Source organism: Kwoniella shivajii, chromosome 1 (genome assembly GCF_035658355.1).
Source record: "Kwoniella shivajii chromosome 1, complete sequence".
Taxonomy (NCBI): Eukaryota; Fungi; Basidiomycota; class Tremellomycetes; order Tremellales; family Cryptococcaceae; genus Kwoniella; species Kwoniella shivajii.
The window spans coordinates 340,677-365,629 of record NC_085908.1 but is presented as its reverse complement, the minus strand read 5'-3'; the positions used below and the strand labels follow the sequence as shown (position 1 = coordinate 365,629).

Here is a 24,953-nt window from a genome sequence, read left to right as displayed (position 1 = left end):
CATGCCCAGCCCTCCCCAGATTCCTTTCAGAATATGACATGCATGAATGTCATTGCTTCCCCTATGGCGAGATGATGGAGCGGTCTAACATGCTGTCTTAAGGAGAAGATTTCCCCTATAAGCTAATCATCCTCGGCAGTCCTTCGGGGCCTGGGTTCGAATCCCAGTCTCGTCAGTTTTTGCTATTTTGGACCTCCAGACAAGTCACCAAATTATCAAGTATTTCTGTAGCTCAAAAGATTGGTGCCCGGATCAGATGGAAGATAATGATTTGAGATCGTATGATATTGTCACGGAGAAGGAAAGGGTACTTGCAGGATCACCATTCAACGCTGCGCACCAATTATATATGTTTGGGGAGCTTTCGAAGAAGAAGAAAGTACAAATGAACTTTCAAAATTTCACGGACGCGTCGTTTTATGCCCACTTGCCCGTCGGCATCTCTTGACTTTTACCGGTTCATCACAATTGCAATGATGAGTGTCACCATTTTGATTTCTTTCTGTTCTTTCACCTTTCGTGTTCTCAGTAGACATTGCATACTCAAGTCCTGACATCGTTAGTGATCTATCCCAGGAGATACTGCGAAAAAATGCCTGTTCATACTTTGGCTGAGGTCTTCGGCAACATCTCTACCTCGCAATTGATCTTGGGAGCAACCACATTCGCTTTGGTCATATCCATCAAAGCTTGGGCTGGAGGTAGAAAATGTACATGGGAGAGGGATTGGAAAGGAAAAATGATATTGGTCGTGGTGAGTGATCAGTTTGCTGAATTTGCAATTCTGCGTTGTTACCTTTCTAAGCCAAACGAAGCTAATTCTTCGATTGAAATATCGTTCAGGCTCCCCCTACGCCTGCGATCCTTACACTTATCGATACACTTTTACATTTACCATCACCACCACAGATTCTATATCTACCACCGATACCTACACCATTACCCGAATCATTACTCACTATACTCCATACCATTCGATTATCTGCAGAGTCAAATCCAGCTGCTCAACTACACTGCGAATCATTACCTTCTACTCCTCTAAGCGTCAGAAATTTTATAAACAAATGGAACAGTTCACCCGCACAAGTAGTTGGAGAAGGTGGACGTAGGATTGATTCTATCATACTAGGCAAAGGGTGGGAAGTCTCAGAAGATAATTTCAAGAAGACAGAGAAAAATGAATGGGGAATACACCAATTTACATTTCACTTCATAACTTCTTTATTGCCTAGTCTACTTCGTTCACCTCCCGAAAGAGATATCAGAATTATCAATCTAATTTCACCAACTTGGTCAGCCGCTCTACCTAGTCTACAAGGTATAGAAAGGAAAATCAAAGATGATTTGGTCAATTCAACAGGAAGAAGAAGTATAAATGCTTTATTGTTGATGAGACATTTTCAATTGATCTTGGATACTTTGGAAGCTGCTCAAAGAGGTAAAATCAAACCTGTTCCTAATCCTGAGAAACCGGACGAGAATCTAAAAAGGAAAGATGATGATGTTAGAAGTAATATTAAAGGTATAAGCGTCATTATGCCTTGGTCAAGAGATGAAGTCTTAAAAGGTAGTATAGTATTTTCGGCTCTCAGTAGAATCCTGTGAGTGGGAATATCTCTGTTCTTAAATGACCACCTGTTTCCATTCCTCATTGCTAATAAATGGGTACGTTATATAGGTGGATTGTATTTTACCCACTCATAATACTTTTTACACCTTCGCCTAAATCCACGATCCAATCCATCCTTTTCGCCTTATCAGCACCTGTAAGACAAGGTAACATTGACGAGACACTAAAAGTCGCAGATCAAGGTAAAGAAGTGGCAGAGCAAAGAAGGAATGGCGTAGCTGGAGGCGATGTGGTCAGAGATTGTGCTGTTGTTGAGTCAGTTTTACCCTGTTCATGATCTCGCATCGGCTTGACTGACGAGAAATTTTTCTTCCCAGTCTACCACCAGTGCTATATGATCCTTTACTTGCTAAAGCTGTATATGACGAATTGGAGAAAGAAGTTGAGAAAGGTGTTAAAGCCTCTCAGGCTGACTGGAAAGAACAACAAGCCAAGGCAAAGGCAAAGGCAGATAAGGAGAAGGATAAATCTGGCAAAGCTCAATGATGACAGGGGAGGGACTCTTTGATGTAGTGACGGACACTGCTATCGTGATTAGCACACTGAGAATATACCTAGCACGTTGATATCCAATAAACCTATGTATACATGCATAATGACGTTCTATGATTTGCTATATTTTCAGGCTTCCACTTATCCTCTGCTACACATTGTCGGAACTTCTGCTTCTTCCCTCGAATCGAGATCGATCGCATCGATTACCTTCGATTTATCCCAAGAAATTGAAAGCGAATAGGTGAAGAATCACCGATGCTGCGCAGAAATCTGCAAATGCTCTGTGTGGAGAAATAGAGTTCAGAGTCAGCGATTGGCACACTTCAGTCAAGGAGAGTTGATGAATTAGACGTTCCCGGTAAGCTACCATCTTATGACGAGTGCCTCGCCAAAGGTGATATATCGTGTTGACAACTGGGACAAAGGAGGTAATTGACAAAGTCATGAAACTCACCTCTCCTGAGAAACCTCTTTGAATTCACCATCTCGTCCAGGAGCAACTTGAGCTCTCAATCCAGCCAGCAGCACGAATTGTCCTACTGTTGATCCGAAGCTATTCGCCAAGTGAGTGATCAGCTTTCCCTTTCATCTTTCATGATCATCGTCAGTTGTGAATTGGGTATACTAAACTTACCCTCCAGCAAAAGCATAAAATGGATAACTAGTAACCAGTACTCTGTAGGCGAATTGTAATACCCCACTGAGGAATATAAATAGCAGGAAAGAGTCAATCAATTTCACCCTAGCCGGTATGGTGGTTTGATAGTTCTCTAGAAGGGTCTGGAAAGACGATTGAAGAGCATCAGATGATTGCGTAGGATTTGAAGGTGTTTGTTTGACGGACATATCGTGAAGAGTAATTAAGATTTCGTCTCGATCTCGGAGGGTGCAGTAAGTCGCTGTAAGCTTTCGAATTAGCCTTTTTCTTGGAATTGAAGATCCGAGATGAGACGGGAAGCGAATTCACAATGATATAGTTATAGCTTCACGTCGAGCCTTCACGTCACCATGAACCCACTGCTTTGACCGCATTCCAACTTCGCAGCTTGACCGGATGTTACACGTGGGAGCTATTCCACTGGAGATACATTATTTATTTTGGACCGTCACATAAGACAGCTCGGGGATGAGGCTCGGTGAATTATCCCCCATCTCCGTGAATGATCGGAGTTTGATGCATGATTCAATTACGTTTGCTTTCCGGCACAAGATTTGACCATTCTCCTTCGGTTCAGCTTTCCATTCCAGTGAGCGTTTTTGTAATGTCTCAATTTGGCCAGTAACCGATGAGCTGATGTATGAAACGGACTTCATGCCGAACGACTGATGAAGTCTATATGCAATTCGATTACGAATTTCGATGACCGTTTCAGTATGATGCAAGCTCTTCGGCGGATCAAGACTATGGTCGGTCTCAACTTATCGCCTATTCGAAAGGTATATAAGCAAGTGCAATCCACGTCAAGGATCTCTTAGAGACCCAATCATCAAGATCCCAAACATTCATCGATTCACAAGTTATATTCCCCCTTATACAAACATAGCTCTCATACTTCAACTTACCAACCAATAACCACTCTATTGATACGAACGATAACCAAACATGCTTCCTACACAGCCCCTGAATTGTGGCAAACGATGGTGGGCACCACCAGATGTCAACTATAACTTCAACTCTCGCTTTGCATGGCCATCTCCTCATCCTTCTGTAGCTGAGGCAGCCGCCGCTAGTGGCGCTATGGGAGGAGCAGGAGCAGCTACCGGTGCTGCGGAAGGTGCCGCTGCCAATTTCGCTTCTCATGCCGCTGCTGGAGGTGCTGGCGGTATGCCACCTAGAGGTCCCTGGGGACACCAACCTCATTACTATGATGGATATAGCAGATATGGTAGATACGGTAGACGATGGGGCAGAAGACCTGGCTTTGGACGTTTAACATGGGTGAGTCACGATGAACATTTTCACTTCTGTCCAATCTATCTACAAATGGCAAGTGATTAGCTAATACGTCATAATATGTCAGCTCCTTATTGGTATTGGTGGTACTGCGTGGTATTTCAAGCACAAAGAACATCGAAAAGAGGAATTTCAGAAATACCTTTCTGACCCTTCATCCGTTTCTCAACCTGACACCCAAAAGAATTGGGGAAGGCAAAATCATTGTCGACATCGACCGTTAGCTGCTTCCCAACAACTAGCGGATGTAAATACTTCCCATAATCATTCAACGATCCCTACCTCCTTCCCAGAACAGTCAGATGAGGATAAGATGGCATGGGGCTGGGGTGCTTGGCGTGAGAGAAAAGCAGCAAGAGAAGAAGCTTGGAGACGTTCACGTCAGGATAAAGAACAGTTTCCCAAGGAGGCTGTACAAACAAATATGCCCCAAGAGAAACCTCAAGCTAAAGCTGCAGAGATGTCAGCCACCACTATGCCTACTGAAGGAGAAGAGATGAGCAAGATTAAGGAAGCCGTTGAGAAACTTTGGGAAGAGAAGAAGCAAGATACGTTCTCAGCTCAAGCAGCTGCTAACGAAAAGGTAAGTTCGAGAGATCTGATAAAAGTACAGACGCCTTTGTACTGACTTATCGTCTTCGCTTTAGACCAAAGAATATGCTAGGCAGAAGCTCGACAAACTGAGCAGCGCTATCGAAGCTCTCAAAGAGTGGGTGAAAGAGGAGGACGCGGAGAAACTTCAGAAAGCAGAGAAGAAATGGGTTTAGCTTATTGTTATTACTAGAAGATGTACTGTATGGCGGAATCGTAGTATATGTACTATAGATTGGAATGAATAGATCATTGAATATGCATCTCAACAAGAAGTCGTTATAGATTATACCGTCGTGACAAGAGGGCAGCTGTTGTGGATGAATGCGAACATCACGTCACTCCGTAGCCTTCTATCTTGTTTTCGTTATTTTACTTGATAAGGGTATGGAGCAAAAGCCTTTTGACCCCATCGATAACCGGCGCAGACTTTAGATTATCAGCTGTGATTTTATACGAAAGTCATGGCAGCTCACCAGCACAATTCTCAGCTGGGACAACAAGCTTTCCCCCTTTGACAAAAGCCTCGAGCGGGATTTCCTTCCCTGATCGGGTACCGATGTCTTCCCATGTCTGCTCCTGCAAAGATGGTTCTTTGTATTCTGTGAACGACTTAGGGAACCATCGATTGGCGGCGGATCCAAGGGGCAGTTTACGATAGTCCGGGGGAGGTGAATTGGGAGGTGGGCAGGGAATGATGTTCTTCAGATATGCCTCTACCTCCTCAGTCACATTGGCGTATAGTTTAGGCCAATGCTCCAAGTGGGTCGCGTCCAACTCTTCGAGGGTGATCGGATCATCGTCGGTGTTGAAAAGATGCATGGTGAGTATGAATGAGGTAGAAATACTTTTGTTGGTTTGTGTGTGTATGATTTTTGATTGGGAAGGCAATGCATATAACATACGATTGAAGTCAATGCAATGGACATCTCATATATCTCAACACGCCTTAGATATCGCCACTGAACTGCTTTGTCCGCCAATTCCGCTTATTTGGGTTCGGCTGGAGGAACCTTGTATAGCAAGGGTGCATCATCTCTGAAGGATGACTGGAGTCCAAGATCGTGTCACGCATATGTGATTTGACAGAAGATATCAACCAAAATTCTGCGAAAGACAGTGAAAAATAATGTCATTCCGTCATCGCATCTCAAGGTTCCCGAAAGATTAGTCTCAGGCACAAGTAGGTACGCCGTCAGCCGCCCATTTTTTTGTCATTTCGGAGAATTTTTACCAGATTCCTGATTTTAACCTTTTTTTTTTGGATAGGAATTTCGATTATCGTCCGCTTTCACTAAAACTGCATGAAGTTATGAGAATTCACAAAAATTTGAAGTGAGACTCGTTGTTTAGGGTACAAGTCCAGACGGTCGAGTGAGTGGCTGATGTCACAGGTACCCAACCGACCCCAACCTGAGGTCTTATCAACCGTTGATTGACGTTTCTATGTCCTGAAAAGCTGTATTCTGCACGGCTAAAATGAACGATATCTATCCATTAGCTAATCAGCAACCGCGGACAGGCTCACGGATTCCTCCTATCACCGCCTTTTCTGGCTGTTCCTAATCTCCTCGGTCGAACTGTCCGCATAAATGGCGGACAAGCCGAATTTGCAGCATAGTATCGTCAACCTAAATCCATCTTAATGTCAACCAAAATCAATATTGTCTTTCCATATGAGTGGCGTCATCCTGCATCGCCCTATACTGTAAGACACAAGCCAACCTTCTTCTAAGATACCCTTGGGGAGTCGGGGAGTCGAACAATGATGGAGGGGAAATATTGATATACACTGCTTAGACTGGCATGCCAAAAACGATGCCTTCCTCTTTTTCTCTCTACTATCACTTCTCTGGCCACTCCCAAATCCTAAATCCCAAATCATACTTCATTGAGCCATCACCAGCTCTCTAAGACATACACCAAACAAATTCTTCCGCCAATATGTCAATTTCACTCCCCAGCCACATCGATGTCCAATCTGGCCTTCAGAAGGCAAGGGATTTCACCGAAAACTTAAGGCAATTCGGCTGCTACATACCTCCTGATGAGTTCACCGTCGCTTACAGCTTTGTTCCCTTGGTGCTCAGTCCCTCAGAGTACAGCTATAACTCCAACGACATTACCATCGTCTTGGGAATCGTATACGCCCGATCCTGCGGTTTCCTACAACCACTACGGTACGGGGGTTTCAGTCCTAGACCATGTCCCCTCTCAGACCACGGTAACCATACCATCTTTATCGGTGGATTGAATGCCGTGCACGGGGTTTCGGTTGGAGACGTTACGTTGTGGGTGATCTGTCCGATGTTTGGAGAGGTTGAGTCGGTAAGTAGTAGAGCCTATATATACAAATCGTTTCACAAATGTCATTTCACTAACCTTTCATCTGGGAGTAGATCAAGATGATCGATAGAGATTGCGCTGCAATGGTCAGATTCGGTAAGCCTGAGGTAGCGGCCAGGGCCTCGAAGTTTACCAACAAACACTTCGAGTCAAGTGGGCCAGAATCGACTACGGCAGACTAAGAGGTATGTTTGAGGAAAATGATACCGTACTTCGAGCGAGCTAATGCAGTGACTTGCACTCACAGGTTCAAGTCAAGCTCCCAATTCAAGGATTTCTCCTCCTCTTGCGACTATCGAAACAATCGAAAAGACTCCCGAGCTGTCCCCGACAATCTCCTTGACCGACTCGTTGACCGGCCTCAACGCTGACCTCGGCAATGAAGACGAATTAGGTGAGCATCTTACCCGCTATTTGGCAGCAGATCATCGCTAATCACCTACGCAGCTGTTCACTCCCACATAGCTTCCTCAAAGGCTTCGTCTCCCACCGACCTACCCACTATCGGACAAGATCACAAGATCTATCAGTATTCGTCAGGTTTCTACCCTGCTTGGCATCCTCGATGGTCGGTTGCCCCAGTTTGAGCTTATACGGGGTAATTTTGCTCCTGTTTCAGGAGTCATGGGAGTCTCCCTCAGTCAGCTCAGTCCTACCTATGTACAGTGCTCCTTTGATTCGATCTGTTTTCTCATAAAGTGGTTGTTAGTATGATGCATGAATATTTTCATTCTACTTTCTCAAGATATCGCAATTTGGGGGTGCCACATTTGCCACTGCGGGGTGCACCGATACTTTTTTTTCCTTTCGGTTTTATTAGCGTGGTGCCTAACATGAAACAATTGCCTCCCCCCGTTTCTTTCTTCACCGTCTCTCTCACTCTCTCATCCATCATCACCAGCTCTATCTCATCATCTCATACCATACGGACACGAGATCAGTCACCTGCAGACATAATTCACGGTCACCATGATCGAGTAAGAGCGGTATCGTCCTGACAGGTCAAAGGTTCAAGAACGTGTCTTCACACGATTCAAGTCCAACTTCAATACGGCTCATCCCGCAATCAAATCTCTCCCAACCTAAAAAAATCCCAAAATCCATACGCACCTGGAAACGCCCTCCTTTCATACCCTCCTACTCATCCATCATCATTACGACCTTTAACATATCGCTATTCAATCACAAATCACACCAACTAGATCTTACGGTTTTCAAGATTGTGAGTGTTTGACTGCTTCCTCCTCCTTATACCTCTTCACGTTCAGCGGGCCGTGCCGAAACGTTGAGATCCATTCGACATCCCATATACAAATCAGATAGTTGCTAGTTATCTCCCTCTTCCGGTCGTTGCACACGTTCCTTTGATGTGTTCTGCTGACCCTTTCAGCCTTCACTTTCGCCTCTTCATCACTATACAATTCCACTTCGTCAGCACTACTTCCCGCCTTTCAACAGGTAAAAGACTTACATCCTACCGATTCTCATTGGAAGCCATACGTTTGGGTGTCTTGATAGACTGTACTGGACAGGAGGAGACTTCTACGTTGACCAGGGTGAGTAGAGCAGACTCAGACGCCGAGCTACTTGGTGGACCCGTCGAAGGGAACCATTCATCGAGAACGGAACGCGAAGTCGATCGAGAGGTCGCTCAATCGAGACACAAAGCTGGGACGGGATGTGTAGTGTAGGAGATTGTGTTGCTGATTTCAGACACTGAAGCTGACTTTTACTTGCTTGCGATAGAACTTGTCTCATTTGAGCTTCATCGTCTTCGACTTACTCAACTATCTTTTATACTAGTCCGCTCATCCTCAGATCCCATCAATTAACTTGGCAGGATGCAGCAGGGAGCCAGGATGGCTATGGTGAGTGATAATCCCAAATCTGCTTGCTCTCCTCTTCTAGTAGTATTTGTCATAAGCTAATTGATTGATCACGCTTTTTAAGCCTGTCAACCCTCATATGCAGCATCCTGGAATGGCCCAACCCATGGACGCTGCTACTATGCAACAGCAAGTTGCTGCTATGAATGCTGCTGCTGCCAATGCAAACGGTGCTGAATACGGTGGACAACAATTGAATGAACAGCAAGCCAGAGCCCATATGGAGCAGCATTTTCGCATGCAGCAGCAGCAGCAACAGCAACCACAGCAAGGAAGAGATGGCAAGGTTGCAGCTCAACGAGCTCTTGGCGTTGGTGCCCAACCTCAATATGCAATGCAGCATCCTCAAGTAATGTTAGGTCAGGGAATTCGACAGGTCACAACTGCAAATGGTTCCATCTATGTTGATAGTACAGGTCGACAGGTGCAGATTCCACAAGGATGGCAACAAGTTAATGATCCTAGACAGCCTCCGAGCAATGTTGTCAATCCCGTCAGTCAAGCTCAACTTCAGCTTTTCTATCAGCAGCAGCAGCAACAACAACAACAGCAGCAGCAGCAGCAACAACAACAGCAGCAGCAGCAACAACAACAGCAGCAGCAACAACAGCAGCAGCAACATCCTCACCCTCAGCAACAAATGCTGCCGCCGCAGCAAGCGCTTCACTACCAACGTCAACAGCAGCTTGCTCAGCAACAGCAGCAACAGCAAAGAGGCTCGCAACCACCATCAGCTCGACCACCACATGCTGTTCCGCCTCAGATAGCTCCTGGCCAATCACCTGCTCTTCTTCAGGTTCCTCCACCACCTTCTATCAAACGTACTGCAAGTAGAGCTGCTTCCCGCAGTGCTTCACCTATACCTCCTCATATCCGCCCACCCTCTGCCATGGCTCACCCTATGCAAGCTTCGTCCTCAGCTATGCCTACCTCGGGTGCTGTTCCTACAATCGTGCCTCTTCGATCTGCCACCGTCCCTATCACAAACGGCGAGGGATCCCAAACTCAATATTCGGAGATTTCTACGCTTCGGCCTGTAGTTGGATCAGCTAGGGTGCCAGATGGCAAATTCGCCCGTCTCCAATCATCTCAACCTGGGAAAATGTCTAGCGCTGCTCGTTTGCAACGTTCCGAAGATAAAACGGGGTTGCTTGAAAGAATCGCAGAAAGGGCGCGGCTTGCTTTAGCTGCTGCAGAGAAGGAGAAAGAAGAGGCGAGAAAGATCAAAGAACAGACCGGAGTAGACGAAAACCCTCAGTCGGCTTTTGACCGAGCGTTGCTGGACTAGTGAGTTTCCCATCAATCGCACTAAGCTGATAATAAGCCTTCATCGTGCTGGATATGCTGCAGCAGCTCGCGCATTCAAATCGGACGTGTCGCAATTCAGTCTGTCTTCTACACATGTCGGCACCGGTGAAGATCAACTGGACACAAAAGATCGTTCATCGACTGGTGATGCAACATTGGTGGAAGGCGCAGCTGTATCCTTAGAAGCTAAGTCCACAATAGTATCTCCAGCCAAGATCGACTCTGGACCCTCCAGAAACCAAGGCGAGCATTCCTCGTCCCCTAAATCCTCACCTTCGAAAGATGTTCGTACACCCACAGATTCGATTTTTGGTCCTGAAAAGGATGAATCATCTTCGCCAGGCAAAATGAGTGTAGACCAAGACATGAAGAATGTCAAGCCGGAAACTTCACCTGGGGATAAAAGAACTTCCGATGAACGGACTTCGCATGGGAAAGCCGTACCTCGCGACCTTGGTGAAATGTATACCGTGAGCAATTTGCAAGAGTGATCACTTATGCGCTCAAGCTGATGATCTCGTAGTGGTGGGTTGTTTTCCAAGATGCTAAACGTGTTCGGGCAAAACGACAAAACATCAATCCCGGTTCTCTCCAACCCAACACCGCTGTCCCCACAAGCGTCATCACTCCGTCTTCAGCCATTGCTGCCCGTATTGCCACTGCAGATTCCGCTGTTGCGATTCGAGCCGCTTCAAACGATCTTGCTGGCCAGCGTGGTCAGGCTGGCTCCTCTCAGCAATCTCGCGAGGAGGACCTCGTTCCAGTGACAGCAACACTTCAACAGATGGAGGCTATGAAACGTGATCAAACCGCTAGAATCCAGGCCGATCAAGATGCACTTAGACGACGGACGGAGATGCAGAATGGCATAGCAGATGGCGTGAGTATCATTTTCAAGTCCATGTCATTCCCTCATACCGGGGTTTTAGTTAACGTCCAATCGACACAAGCGTCAGAACGTGTACTACAATACCAACGGTCAACCTCAAGCCATGACTCAAGAACAGTTGAAGGATCTGTACCAACAGCAACAGCAACTCCATGCACAGCAGCATCACCTGCAGCCTCAAAGCACCGGTACGCAACATCCGTCATCCCAACAACTGTATCACCAAATGCAGAGCAATGGTGCAATCCCAGTCTCGACTCCCGGTGGTACAATACGTCAGATGCAGCCCCAAATGATGATGCAGCAGCATGTCGGTATGGGTCAATCGCCTTCAAATGGTAGTCCCAGTACTCACAAACGAGGTGCAGAAGCTTCTCCTCTAGAGAATCAGAATACAAAGAAAGCTAAAATGATTGGAAAAGCGCCGAGTAAGGGAATTTCAAGTTGGTTCTTGTCTCCTCGCTGACAATTGACTGTTGCAGCTCCCGAAGACCATCGAAGACAGGCTCTCGAGCTTGCCAAGTCAGTCATGCCAGCTCCTGGCGCCCTACAGCTCCCAAACCAGCAGCAACGTGTTATCTCACAGGTAAGTCTTGATCGTCAACACCGTCATTGCAATGCTCACGATCTATGGATACTGTAGGAAATGCCCAGACCTTCTCTCGAAGCTCAACGTCAATATGCTCAAACACAAGCGGCGTACGCCAGACAGCAAGAGATGGCAGTGCGACAAACAATAGCCAATTCACCTGTCGGGATGAATGGCATGTCACCCGCTCAGATGACTCCTGCTCAACTCACAGAGCAATCTCCTTTGGGTCTTGGCTCACCGGCGATCCATAATAATCCCATATATGATACGGGTGTCGATGGAATGCCTGTTTCATCGCAGCAGCAACAAACCCCAACGATGGGCAACCGAGGCAAGAAGGGCAAACAAGGGCCGGGCCTCACTGTGGATACGGACACTGCTGCTGAAGCTCCTGAAGCAACACCTACTGGCGCATCAGGGAAGCGTAAGGCGTCAGCAAATAAGAAACCGCCGAAGAGCGCAATAGAGAAGATGCCAAAAGGAAAGAACGCAAAGGTACGAAAAAATGGTTCTGCAGCGCAATCGTACGATGTTCCATCGGCTTGGCTGACTTCAATTATGAATGCTCAGGGAGGAAAGGGAGGTCGACCGTCTACAGCTGATGCTTCATCATCAAACATCGAGGAATCTCCGAGTGCACCAACCCCGAGTCAAGGTTACGGAATCGCTCAGACTCCGACGAACCCCGCTAATGGCGATAATCACTATGGAGGTGGCGCAGATTCGGTGCCAGGATCCTCGAGGTCTCAGGTCTTCCCCTTGCCGCCTACCAACGATACGGCGGCTATGAATCATCATCAACAACCTCAACAGGTTGAGAATGGTATCAATCTATCTGGTCCATCTCAGTCTCAAGTCGTCATCAGAGATCCTCAGATCGCGCCAAGCCAACAACCACAACCGGCTGCCCTACAGATGGAACCCCAACAAGGATTCGAAAACAACTTTGGTTTCGATGACACTGCTGATTTTTTGAAGAGTTTCGACTTCGGCAACAGTGGAATGCAGATGCCTACCTCAGCTGAATACGGATCTTTCAATTTCGAAGTAAGTACTTCTTCAAGCAAGTGGGTAAACGTAGACTGATTTCCCCTTCGTGCAGGACTTCAACTTTACCAATGTCGGTGAAAACCAAGATGATTGGGGAACGACACTTGACGGTGGAGTCGATGGCAGTATGTCATAATAGAATCGATCCCGAAAAAGCGACAATGAATGAATACATTGTAGACATCTTACTGGAACTCGTTTCAACCATATTCATCCGCTTTCCTGCCATATTCATCTTCTCTCAAGTCTTATTTGCAAACTGCATACTCTCTTCCATTTTTTCAAAAAGGTCACCCTTATCATGTCAATTATATCGAAAAACATATATATCAAGCTTTATTCATGCTTTTTGACGCAATGGGATTTAACTTTCAGGGCTTTCCAAAATGTGTTTTTACTACTTTTAACCAAATTCTTTTGTATATATTTGATTGTCGTATTGATTTAGATTTACTTCCTCTTGTATACATAGGTTTCATTCATCGTTGTTCCCGATTCATGATGGTGGATTTTTCATCGAAAAATCAAGAATTGATCTTTTACATACCACAATTTATATGATAATGAAACCAATTATACGATGAAACTTCTGCAGCTTCCCTTTGCATTTTTGATTGTTTCGCAGGCTGAAACGATGATGGACATTCCCAAAATACCTCATGGGAGATCGAAAGAACTCATGTTTGTATACATGCCCAATCTATTATTTAACATTTATATATAAGGTCTTAATTAACTAAAAATGTCAACATTCGTGTATTTATTTGTCCCTACATATACTAGCACAGCTATCTATACATGGTGAAAAGGGGTTGACAGGCAAGAAGAGAACCAAAAAGAACAAGATTTTCAAGAAAAGAATATATATAGATTGGATACGAAAGACTATAAACAATATCAGAGTACTTCTAGAGATGATTCCGGAACGTGCTGGTTTAGATAATAAGTGGGTGTGCGTGTGATGGTCAGATGGAGGAGGCAGATTGAGATCCCAATCAAAAATGGGTATGAAGAAAATCATGGTAGTCATTGTAGGTAAAAATCGTTAAGAGTCGTGTATGTTTATCATCATTTTCGTGTATTCTTATGTCTATCTTCTATTCGCTCCAACTCGTTGACGTTGACATCTCAATCCAGCTTGAGCCACCATCTGTTCACTGACTGTCCTTCCAGCTAACCAAGGAGGTTCTTCCGTTTCACCCGCTACATTGTTCGATTCGTTGTTGGCAAGTAAGGGGGATAAACCTGAAGGAGATTCGTATGGATGCACTCTTGACTTTTTTCGGAAGAAAGAGGGACGCGAAGGCAGTGTTGGCGCTCGTTGCTGTGTTTGTGATTGCGCTTGTGCTTGGTAATGTGAGTGTGAATGAGAATGCGATTGTGTGTGCTGATGCGAGTGTTGTTGTGATTGGGAGTGTGATTGTGAATGCTGATGTGAATATTGATTTGTCGTTATTGGTTCAGACGACATTTGATAATAACCATATTGATTTAGGTGAGATGGTCTAATAGTGTTTGAGGTTTCTGTTGACATTATCGATGATCTTCCTAATCCAATTTCCAATCCATCCTCTTCTTCCCTATCATTTTCCTTTATCCTCTCATCTATCTGATCAAAATCGTATTCGAAAGGATCCTCTTTCTTATCCATTCCGCCTCCATACATACTTACTATGTCTTCCGCTTTGACAGCTTCGAAAGAGGCTTCGCTCATCATACTGACTGTTGAGCCTGTTGACATGGTTGAATCCATTCTTGAATATGAAGGTCTAGGAGGATCCAAAGATGAAGAGTTTGATCGATGGAAATGGATCAAACCAGGTCGAAATTTCGCTGATTCATCTTGTATGCTTCCATATTCTCCTTTATCTCTACTTGAGGGGTCCGACATTCCTCTATCATCGTGGTTCACTAGACGGGGTGCAGTAGAAGGTATAGTCCGTTCGGCATTCATCATAGATGGATAATGCTGTTTCGGAGGAGGTGGTACCGAGGATGATTCTATGTTGTTGCGTTGTAATGGTTTCAATCCTAATTCAGGTACAGCTTTTGATTTATCAAACACTTTTCTAGGTGTTAAGAACAATCTAACATGTCTTTCTATAGGATCTTCATCATAGCCATATTCGACGTCAAATGCCCTTTCTGGACCACCTCGGTCATCTTTCAGATCTCTCATGGCGGCTGTCAGACCTACTGACATCTTTCGAACGAGCTCTGAGGAGTACTGACGTATTGAATTGGGTGGTGAGATCGGATCGTATGGTGTCGGTGAGGAATAAGGGTTGGGTGCCAAGTGACCGGATTGATATGGTGAAGGTGTCAAAGGCGGTGCCGAAGATGTCGAAGAAGCATCCGAGAAATACGACATGGTTTATGAGCCAGTAATAATCCCAAGGTACCGTGATTAGATTTGTGGGCTCTATAAATGAGAACAATAAGATTGATTGATTATTTATAAGGGGAAGGATTGCTTTTATATCTTGTTGATACCAATATAAAATGGTCCTGACAAGATCAAATATCTGGGTTGAGATTGACGGCACACACGAGTATTGTAAAAGTCGTGTTATTGACGTGTGTGTCTTTGTTTGTGTTTCTTGTCGTCTGTATCCCCCACTTTTCGAGTATTATCGGATCCGTTTCAGAATTTGAAGATGCTGTGTTCGTTATATGTTATTATAAAGTGATGACGGAGAATTCCAATCCCAACCCAAGATGTAACGATGACTTTGATCGTTATCTTGTCTTGTCGTGTCGTGTCGTGTTTCTCAGGCAGACGATATTAACGAGACTTGGCGGTCTGGGCGTGTAACAATTTGCTTGTTGTCACTTACGCGGGAGAACGAATGAGGGGAACAAGTTGTGCGCAGTTGATATTATATGAGGTTTGATATCGGTGACCGGTAGATCTTTCGATGATGTAACAATTATAAAGGATGGTAATTCGAGGACGATCTTTGGGATCCTAGTCTTTGCTTTTTTTCCTTTAAGGTAGTGAAGGAGTACCCCGTATATGTAAATGTCCAAAAGGAAAGTAATGTGGTTTTAAAGGAGTGTGAGATGTAACGTCTCTGAAACAGCAAGAAACGGCAATGCAGTCAAATCAGATCAAATCAGCTTGGTCGCTTTTTACATTTGAATTGGGAAGTCAGAGAAGAGCGGGGGGGGATTGGGACGAATGACTAATGTTTAGCGTAGTTTGTTGACAATGAGAGAAAAAGGAAAGAAAAATAAACATTTCTTTTAGTGCATTGGATGCACAGGAGAGAAAGAGAAAGGGTATAACATGTTTAAGTTCCTTATGACGTTTTATGGACGATGATCGATATGAATATAAGGGTGAATGAAGTTTAAATGAAAAAATAAGTCGCGCTTTTGTCTTTCTTAATTCGCGTTTCATGTCTATCACTGGCCCCCTTCTTTGCGCAGAGAGTAAATGAAAAAGGGGGACGAAAGAACATGAAGAAAATAGGAAATGAGGTCTTCGTGAAAGATTCACTTACCAAGATGAATAAGTCCCCTTTTAGACCATACAAGACACGTTTGTTGATGTTGAGGAAAAGAACACAGAATGAAGATGGATGACAGAAAAAAGCGGAGGGGGTATAAGTGAATTTTCAGCTTACGCTTACAGCAAAGACAAAAGTGGGACGCGTCCAATGTCGGGATATCTACGAGTTATATTTGGAGACGGACAATACGATATAAGGGACTCTTTCTTTCAATAAATGATTTCTTGGATAATGATCCTTAGAAAGGCACAAAACCTAGAAAGAGGATTACCAAACGAGAACATTAACATGAACTTCTCTCCACCTACGTATCTCACTGAATCTTCACGAAAAGCGACAGACTCTCTCTGACGCGCGAAACTCACCTTCTCGTTCTATCGATACCCAAATACTTTGTATGCTTAATTCTTCCCTCTTGAATTCTCGTTAGAATTCTCGTTACTTGACTACTCTTGACTTTCCTAAAAAGGTATTTTCAGGTACGCCACCGTTCCAATTCAATGGGTTTTCTTTTTCAAAAAGAATGAATGTCTTTTTTTACGCGTTTCTTGCATACCAACTGAGATTTGTTAATCCCCCGAAAAAGAACAACGATCGAGAAACGTATCTTTTGTATCACTCGACGAGGGAGTCACCTTGGCTAGAAACTAGAGATACAATGTGCTGTGTAAGCTTTGGTCTTGCCTGGTCTCCGTGTGCCGTACGATTCACCTACCTCTTCGAAGCGATTAAACGGACAGAGGCTTTAATGAGTCTTTACGAAACCTTTGTTAACGTCTTTACCGACTCAGCAGGTGCTTGGCAGATTCTGTCTTCTTTGCTCGACCTCGATAAAGATAGGACCGGAAACGAATCGAAAGGCGTTATCGCAGTATGCACATGTGATTTGAAGAGAGATAATAAACTTAAATGTCGAGTATGCCGTTGGTGCAGACGCGTTCTTGAGTAATGTTGAAGACCTATTATCTCTTGTCGATGTCACGATGATTGTGGCTTATCAGACTAAGGCGATGGAAGAGGGGAGTAATGGCTGGTCTAGAATACCGAAATTGCCAAAATCAAGATACGTGAACAATCGATGTCCGTTCTTTTGCGTGATGATTTGAAGTGAGGCGTAGACGGAGTGGCTTCTACCTGATTACCGAGTTCTCTACTACGAAGAAGGGCAGTTACAAAGAGGCCTCGACTGTATCTCGAAATCGGCTAGTTTGATGTAAAAGGAATATTACGTTGAATTGCAAAGAGTGTAATGTATTGTGTATACAGAGGCGAGGTGGGGACGTCTGAGGTAAGTTCGATGATTATAAGATCAACAGAAGAATGAGATGAATTGTACCAAGACGGCCGAAAGAGATTGATACTGAGTGAACAGCAACTATTCAGATCCATCTTTCTATCTCTTATGACCATATCCCCATGTATATTCATGATATATGAGTGATTCATTTGATGACCCGACCTCTGTCGATTCTGTTGGTGTTGATTAAGATATATCCAGAAACATACGACGTCATTATTTGTTTGTTTGTCAATTTCAATGACAACGTTACGCCTTGTTCTAAATTATGCTAAAAGAACCTCTTTATGGTGCAATTTAGTTGGAATCTTAGATTTCATCATTATCAAAGTTTCAAACCAGATGAGCGAGCGAGCGAAGAGGGGAAATAGCAATGACGATGAAAACAATGATGACAAGCCTTCAATTGAGTCGAGTGAAGAATTGGGGTAATAATGACCGTTTTGGTTGTAGCTTGCACAATCTGGTGTCTAGGATACTACATCGATCCAAAAAGTGGACTTTATTGAGGTACGATTTCCATTTCTCGAGACAGACAAACAAAGGAAACAATTTTGAATTGAATTAGATCTAACCAAGGGTGTGAATACTTGAAATGAACATGATGTCTACAGGAATGATTTCCACCATGAGATGAAAGGCTTGAACTACTTTAGTCTCATGAATATACAGTTCTTATAGATGATAAGTATGATCCATCACAAGTTGAATGTATATTACTGAATCAATCGTGCCAGAACCGGATGAACCGGATTCTTTCGACCCTTTGGGAAACATCCTACAATTAAGCTCTACTTCATAAATCAAATACGAGTATAACATATCACACATCACTTCCATCGGAGTCTTGAAGTCTCGTTGCCCGTACATACGATCTTGAGAGTTGTGCGATAGTCAGTGAATAGAGACAGATGCAAGTCCAGATCGTAAGTAGTCTACTATTCCTTCTTAGATTTTTCTTAGATGAATGAGCATCCTGGTTTCTCGATTCGCTTGTTCTCAAGGAGAAAGATCAGTTCACACCCATCGGAACTGCGCAAATCCTCCTACAGCAGCACAAGATCGATGAGATGTATACGGAGATCTCGGCTGATCAATAGACTTCACTGAGTATACTTAATGCTTCGATAAGTTTCATTGCGTTTTGTGACAATACATTGACATCTTTATCCGAGATACAAATGAGGTATTTACTTGAGTTTAGCGAGAATGGCATCGGTGTATTCTCGAGTACCTGATTTCCCTCCAAGATCTCGGGTGATAGCTTTACCTTCGGCGATAGTCTACAAATACGTCGTCAGCATGATTCGGCGGATGATGAACGAAATATGCGAGCAGAAAATTGAGTACAGGTACAAATGAGGAGCGAGAGATGAAGAGAGTCATAAACTCACAGAAAGAGCAGCCTTCTCAATCTTATCAGCAAGCTCGTAGAGACCCATGTGTCTAGCAAAAAAGCATGTCAGCTGTCACGCAGCGAAGTTGGGTTCATGGTTGCCGAGAAACCTACCGAAGCATCATCAAAGAGGAGAGAAGAAGGGCGGTAGGGTTAGCAAGACCTTTACCCTCGATATCAGGAGCGGAACCGTGTACAGCCTCGAAGATGGAAGCATCCTATGTGATCATACTTGTAAGCTGAGATCCCCAAGAATGAGCTCACGAAAGCGAAAATCTAAGCACTCACTTTACCAATGTTACCGGAAGGAGTAAGACCAAGACCACCAATCAAACCAGCAGACAAATCAGATAAGATATCACCGTATCTAATGTACACAAGGTTCAGTAACTTGCATCTTAAGGGGATGAGTGTATCGGTTGCGATCTAAGACTCACAAGTTTGGCATGACCATCACTCGATCAGCGTAGGGAGTAGGGTCGGTGGCAATCTATAGTGACGAATCACAAATGAGCTAGAAACCAGCAAATAGAGGTCCTGTGATTTACGCACTCTCAAACAGACTCGATCGAGCAAGTCCTCGTCATAGGCAATATTGGGGTAATCCTTGGCAACGGCTCGACAAGCAGTCAAGAACATTCCGTCAGACATTTTCCTAATAAAATGAGTTCGACTGATTAGCTTTCCCCTATCCCTGAATAGATGGATATGTGATATGGATATACGCACATAATGTTTGCTTTGTGGACAGCGGTGACCTTGTTTCGGCCATTCTCAGATGCATAGTGGAAAGCATATCGTGCGACACCTTAAGCAAAATCAGCTGTTTTGTTTCGAATCTGGGACGGCAAACAATGTCGTGGCTCACGTTCAGATGCTTCTCGGGTGATAAGCTTGATACTTTGTACTACACCGTCAACGATCTACAGGTATTTCTTTATTAGCCTGTCGTACAAACCTGGCCCAGTGAATTCGGACAATAAACCCACCTCGTGCTCGATACCGGAATACTCTCCCTCAGTGTTTTCTCGAATCAAAACAGTGTTGACATTGTCGTAGGCGGTCTTGTAACCTTGAATGGAAACGCATGGTCGGACGTTGGCGAAGAGGGAGAAGGTTCGTCGGAGAGTAAGATTGAGGGAAACGTGACCTTTTCCAACTGTATACAACTGTCAGCAAAGATACAGTTGAGAAAATGAAATATGAGCAAGAAAAGCAAGAAACACAAAGCGATTAGAAGAGTATGTAAACGGAAGAAAAGAAAGAGCAGAGGAGATAGGAGAGTGAAGGATTGATGAATTTGAGGGGCTGACAACCTGATCGAGGGAAAGTTGAGTTCAAGCCAAGCACTTACTAGGAGTAGCAAGAGGACCTTTGAGAGCAACAGTGTTCTTTTTGATACTTATGATGGCTTTGTCGGGAATGACAGTCTTACCATCCTTGAGAATAGGGGTAACGTCTACTTCCTCCCACTTGATAGGAGCCTAACGGAACGTTTTCGTGGGTCAGCCCCGTGGTCTCGACACAGGGGCTCCTTTTACTCACCTTGGCAGCAGCAAAGATTTCCTTGACACTTTCAGCAATCTCAGGACCAATACCATCACCGGGAATCAAAGTAACAGTGTAGTTTCCCTAATCCCGTACATGAACCGTCAGCTTGACACATACTTCTTTCCGACACCCGTTGTCAGGAGGACTCACATCTGAGCCTTTCTTACCGGCGAAAACATCGGTAGGTGTGGAAGATTGGAAAGCAGAGTTGTAATATCTGACAGGGGCCTACGGGGAACGACATCATGACGTTTCAGCTTTTTCCGCAATTTAACAGGAAATTTCCCTCCATAAAAGCCGACTGACCTGGAAGGACCGTAAAGATGAGACTACGCTTCGAGATGCTGATCGTGAGAACATTGTGACTGCTTTTATGGGTGGACGAGAAGGAGGTTGAATATAGATGTATTTTGTGTTTTTTTTTTCTTGGAATGGTAGATGTGGTGGAGATATTCCATGTATGCTCCATCTCTTGTTTCTCGAACACAGAAAGAAATGATACGTCAGGGTCGTACACGTGGAACTGTTATGATGGTATTAGTCGGCCGATATCGCCGTGAGAAGAGGTATTTCTTGGGAAGATTAGGCCCACGCCCGCGGTGGCAAAATTAGGCAGACAGAGGGAGAATGCTGATGTCATTAAGCACGCGCCTATATCTTCGCTCTGTTTTTTCCCCTGTTTAAATTTAATTTTTCACTATTTCGGTGTGCACCGGTGATAAGATTTTGGTAAAAAATCATACAAAGAATTTCCGATCCCAACTTTTCTCATCCATCATTCTCTTAACTTATCCCCCACCCCTTCTTTCACTTTCTACCTCTTCTCTTAAAGGAAAAAAACATAAAAAAACATCAAAATGGCCAAAGCATCAAAATCTGCTCCCCCAGCTGTCGCTGCCAAAGACAATGCTGATAAAAAGGCATTGAAAAAGTCCAAAAAGGACGGTGAGAAGGTAGCTTCCGCCCCCGCCCCCGTCAAGGTAAGTAATCCCTCGTAAACTTCTTTAGTGGACCGGAACGGAGGTTGATTCGTATATTGACAGGAGGAGAAAAAGTCAAAGAAGTCAAAGAAAGCCAAGACCCCTACTCCCCCTCCACCTCCTTCCGAGAGCTCTAGCTCTGAATCTGAATCTGAGGAGGAGTCCTCCGATGAGGATTCTTCTGACGATGAGGAAGAGGCCAAGCCTGCTGCCCCTGCCCCTGCTGCTGCTGCTGCCGCCGCTGTAAGTATCACGATCGACATGGTGTATTTCCGGGAGGAGCGAGTAATTGACCTTTGATTCGTTCCGCCTTTTTCAGGAGGAGTCATCTGACGAAGACTCATCCGACGACTCTGATTCCGAGTCCGAAGAGGAGGCCAAGCCCGCTGCCAAGGCTGAGGAGAAAGTAGAAGCTAAGAAAGACGAGGTGAGTCTTTCTAAAGCTACTACAGTCAGCCATTACCGCGAGCTAATCACTCGTTTACCTTTAGTCATCCGACGAAGACTCTTCCGACGACAGTGACTCTGAATCTGAGGACGAGGAAGAGGTCAAGGAGGAGCCCAAGACTAACGGTAAGTTCACCTCATCCTGTATGGACACTAGTCACACCTCCCTTGCTGACCTGCATATGTTCATCTAGGCAAGCGAAAGGCTGCTGACGAAGAGGAGGCTGCTGCCCCCGCTCCTGCTAAGAAAGCTCGAGCCGAAGATGACGAGGAGGCCTCAACAAACGTTTTTGTTGGTCAACTCTCTTGGAACGTTGACAACGACTGGCTCAAATCAGAGTTTGAGGACTGTGGTGAAGTTGTCTCTGCCCGAGTTGTCTTCGACCGAGACTCACAACGATCAAGAGGTTTCGGTTACGTCGAGTTCACCGACCTTGAAAGTTCCGCTAAAGCTATCGACAAGAACGGTCACGAAGTTGATGGTCGAGCTATCCGAGTCAACTATGCTACTCAACGAAACCCCGCACAAGCTTCCGAGAAACGAGCTCAAGCTTTCGGTGACAAACAATCTCCCCCTGCTGAAACCCTTTTCATCGGATCATTATCCTTCTCCATCACTGAAGACCAAATCTACGAGGCTTTCGGTGAACACGGTGATGTTCAAAGCGTTCGATTGGTCACCGACCGAGAGACTGGTGCTCCCAAAGGTTTCGGTTACGTTCAATTCGGCGAAGTTGACCAAGCTACTGCCGCTCTCAACGCCTTAAACGGTCAATCCATTGCTGGCCGACCTATCCGAGTTGATTACGCTCCCCCTAAGAGAGATGACGGTGGACGAGGTGGTTTCGGTGGCGGCCGAGGTGGTGATCGAGGAGGACGAGGAGGAGGTCGAGGTGGTGGACGAGGTGGATTTGGTGGTGACCGAGGAGGACGAGGTGGTGGACGAGGTGGCTTCAACGACCGAGGTGGACGAGGTGGTGGTCGAGGACGAGGTGGTCCTCCCCGAGGGTGAGTGTCTTCTGTCAGAACTGCAGAGTATACAGCTGATAAACATCCCCTTTTCAGTGGTGCCCGAACTGGTGGTATCGTCAAGGCCGAGGGTTCAAAGGTTACCTTCGATTAAACTCCTTTTCTCTCCTTGTCTTCCCGCTCTTCTCCACCCAAACTTGCCTCTATTCATTAATCATATTTCTGCACGATCAATTTAAAAAAGGATACCCAACAACAAAAGGCCAGTCATGGATTGTAGGCAAATTCTATTGTTCTATATTACTTTCCGGTCATCAGGTTAAAATCTTCGTAACGTTCTTGATACTGTTACTTTGTGTATGCATGATATTCTAGTTTTACTCTGTTCATTCACATGTGGCTACAGTGTTAGAATTGTCACCGGCCACTCCACTCCTGCAATTCCGATTCATATGAATATCTGTCATCTGTGACCAACTGCTGCTTCATAAGACTGAAAAAATGCGCTCACTTGGATACGGCGATCACCGACGTTCACAAAAACCGGAATGACGTTTTGCTTGAGAGGTTGCTTTTTCAGCTGCTGAATGGATTGAAGAGAGTACCTCAGAGGTGAAAGATTTCTTTCAGGCTTTCGATATCATCCAGAACAAAGTAACCACACCGTACACGATGAGAGCTGTACTTCTTCTACGACCTCTAGGTCAGGCGGGCAAGCAAAGGTTAATACACTCGACTGTTAGGAGAATGGACGACGAATCTGGTCGTCTTCGTGTGAGTCTTTTCTTCAACCTCCACTTCTTTACCTTACCAAGATACTGATTGACAAAGAGGATATTGAACAGGATTTATTAGCGAAATTTCAAGATCCAAATTCCCATTACCACATTCCACCGGGAAGCAAAGGACCTGAACATGAAGAAGATCATTCTACTTCACAAGATCCCAGATTATTCTCACGTTTCAAAGCTGGAAGAGAGAGGCAACGATTAAATAAACCATCTTCGTCAAGATTGGGTGTTCCAGAAACCAGACCGTCCATACAATGGTCTGAGCCTTCTCCGTCTGGTGGGAGGAACGTACCTCATGATAGACCATGGCTGGATGATTCAAGTGATAGTAAAACGAAAGCTTTGAATTATTTCAGGGAACAAGGTTATGATACTGCTGGAATCTTGACTTGGCCTGTAGCTTGGGGTGACTGTGATACCTATCGGTGAGGAGCCCTTCTTGTAATCTGATCTTACTCGAGACCCCAGTGCCTTTCAGCCGAGGAGCAAAATATCAGTTCTCGAGGGATAAGAGAGCTGACGGACGATGTCGTCACATTAGTCATGTCAACAATGTTAGGTTTCTTGAATGGTTTCAATCTGCTCGTCTTAGATATGCTGAGAGCTGGGCAGGTGATATGCCAGAAGGGTATATAAAGAGGATGATAGTGAGATCCATTCAATACCAGTCACTGAGCTACGTGAACCCTAGTGTTACTGACGCTCCCTTCGGTTGATGTGTATCAGAAAGGTGAAGGTACAGGATTCATATTAAAAGATGTTTCAATCAAGTACAAAGCTCCAGTCAATTATCCTGATACGGTAAGTTGATCTAACGAATACTGGATAAATTACAAGCTTAGTGCTGGATATCTAGGTCTTGGTGACGAATCAAATACATTCTATCAATGCTGAAAGAGCATGTTTCGGACACAAACATATAGTGTGGTCGTTAAGGGATGAAAGAGTCGCTGCAACTTGTGATAGGTAAGTCAACTCATATAGTGAATGATCAGATCCATCGGAGGTATGACTGATTTTGCTGGGACTAGTACGATTGTAATGTATGATTATGATAATTTGAAGAAAGGAAAGATGTCAGATGAGTTTAGAGAGATGTTAGAAAACGTAGTAGATAGTTATGGTAAATAGGTGAGTTTTTGATCAAGTACAAACTCAAAGTGTCGAAGAATTTCCTGATGCGTCGATGTGGTAGAAGGGGTACAGTACATGTACGAGATGTATACAGCTGTCTTTTTCCTTATCCCTCATTCTTAATCATTTCTT

The 24,953-nt window shown here is 44.7% G+C and overlaps 10 protein-coding genes across 10 annotated transcripts; 6 read left to right on the top strand and 4 right to left on the bottom strand.

Moving 5' to 3' along the window:
* Positions 1–592: 592 nt before the first annotated feature.
* Positions 593–2,116, top strand: IL334_000148 (uncharacterized protein; the record flags this gene model as incomplete). The annotated part of the gene is made up of 4 exons (XM_062931934.1): positions 593–754; positions 844–1,601; positions 1,679–1,885; positions 1,948–2,116. The coding sequence occupies 4 exons, from the start codon at positions 593–595 to the stop codon at positions 2,114–2,116; spliced, it is 1,296 nt and encodes a 431-aa protein (XP_062787985.1).
* Positions 2,117–2,339: 223 nt separating this feature from the next.
* IL334_000147 (uncharacterized protein) lies at positions 2,340–2,971 on the bottom strand (the record flags this gene model as incomplete). Its single annotated transcript, XM_062931933.1, has 3 exons — positions 2,340–2,406; positions 2,580–2,678; positions 2,760–2,971. 3 exons carry the CDS (start codon positions 2,969–2,971, stop codon positions 2,340–2,342), a joined length of 378 nt encoding a protein of 125 aa, XP_062787984.1.
* A 757-nt stretch (positions 2,972–3,728) lies between these two features.
* On the top strand, positions 3,729–4,846 carry IL334_000146 (uncharacterized protein; the record flags this gene model as incomplete). Its single annotated transcript, XM_062931932.1, has 3 exons — positions 3,729–4,064; positions 4,147–4,662; positions 4,727–4,846. 3 exons carry the CDS (start codon positions 3,729–3,731, stop codon positions 4,844–4,846), a joined length of 972 nt encoding a protein of 323 aa, XP_062787983.1.
* Positions 4,847–5,037: 191 nt separating this feature from the next.
* IL334_000145 (uncharacterized protein) lies at positions 5,038–5,492 on the bottom strand (the record flags this gene model as incomplete). Its single annotated transcript, XM_062931931.1, has 2 exons — positions 5,038–5,099; positions 5,147–5,492. The coding sequence occupies 2 exons, from the start codon at positions 5,490–5,492 to the stop codon at positions 5,038–5,040; spliced, it is 408 nt and encodes a 135-aa protein (XP_062787982.1).
* A 1,122-nt stretch (positions 5,493–6,614) lies between these two features.
* On the top strand, positions 6,615–7,603 carry IL334_000144 (uncharacterized protein; the record flags this gene model as incomplete). Its single annotated transcript, XM_062931930.1, has 4 exons — positions 6,615–6,998; positions 7,070–7,112; positions 7,264–7,410; positions 7,482–7,603. 4 exons carry the CDS (start codon positions 6,615–6,617, stop codon positions 7,601–7,603), a joined length of 696 nt encoding a protein of 231 aa, XP_062787981.1.
* A 1,254-nt stretch (positions 7,604–8,857) lies between these two features.
* On the top strand, positions 8,858–12,877 carry IL334_000143 (uncharacterized protein; the record flags this gene model as incomplete). The annotated part of the gene is made up of 10 exons (XM_062931929.1): positions 8,858–8,884; positions 8,967–10,189; positions 10,290–10,680; positions 10,734–11,090; positions 11,161–11,527; positions 11,582–11,685; positions 11,743–12,186; positions 12,262–12,346; positions 12,413–12,738; positions 12,794–12,877. The coding sequence occupies 10 exons, from the start codon at positions 8,858–8,860 to the stop codon at positions 12,875–12,877; spliced, it is 3,408 nt and encodes a 1,135-aa protein (XP_062787980.1).
* A 954-nt stretch (positions 12,878–13,831) lies between these two features.
* Positions 13,832–15,112, bottom strand: IL334_000142 (uncharacterized protein; the record flags this gene model as incomplete). The annotated part of the gene is made up of 2 exons (XM_062931928.1): positions 13,832–13,944; positions 13,987–15,112. The coding sequence occupies 2 exons, from the start codon at positions 15,110–15,112 to the stop codon at positions 13,832–13,834; spliced, it is 1,239 nt and encodes a 412-aa protein (XP_062787979.1).
* Positions 15,113–18,743: 3,631 nt separating this feature from the next.
* Positions 18,744–20,860, bottom strand: IL334_000141 (isocitrate dehydrogenase, NAD-dependent; the record flags this gene model as incomplete). The annotated part of the gene is made up of 13 exons (XM_062931927.1): positions 18,744–18,836; positions 18,948–18,999; positions 19,064–19,167; positions 19,238–19,316; positions 19,387–19,439; positions 19,502–19,604; positions 19,679–19,757; positions 19,818–19,872; positions 19,939–20,108; positions 20,304–20,433; positions 20,495–20,581; positions 20,651–20,728; positions 20,807–20,860. 13 exons carry the CDS (start codon positions 20,858–20,860, stop codon positions 18,744–18,746), a joined length of 1,137 nt encoding a protein of 378 aa, XP_062787978.1.
* Positions 20,861–21,357: 497 nt separating this feature from the next.
* On the top strand, positions 21,358–23,050 carry IL334_000140 (uncharacterized protein; the record flags this gene model as incomplete). The annotated part of the gene is made up of 6 exons (XM_062931926.1): positions 21,358–21,480; positions 21,544–21,723; positions 21,800–21,907; positions 21,972–22,053; positions 22,122–22,935; positions 22,993–23,050. The coding sequence occupies 6 exons, from the start codon at positions 21,358–21,360 to the stop codon at positions 23,048–23,050; spliced, it is 1,365 nt and encodes a 454-aa protein (XP_062787977.1).
* A 518-nt stretch (positions 23,051–23,568) lies between these two features.
* IL334_000139 (uncharacterized protein) lies at positions 23,569–24,818 on the top strand (the record flags this gene model as incomplete). Its single annotated transcript, XM_062931925.1, has 6 exons — positions 23,569–23,670; positions 23,742–24,112; positions 24,229–24,334; positions 24,414–24,488; positions 24,544–24,653; positions 24,719–24,818. 6 exons carry the CDS (start codon positions 23,569–23,571, stop codon positions 24,816–24,818), a joined length of 864 nt encoding a protein of 287 aa, XP_062787976.1.
* Positions 24,819–24,953: the final 135 nt, after the last annotated feature.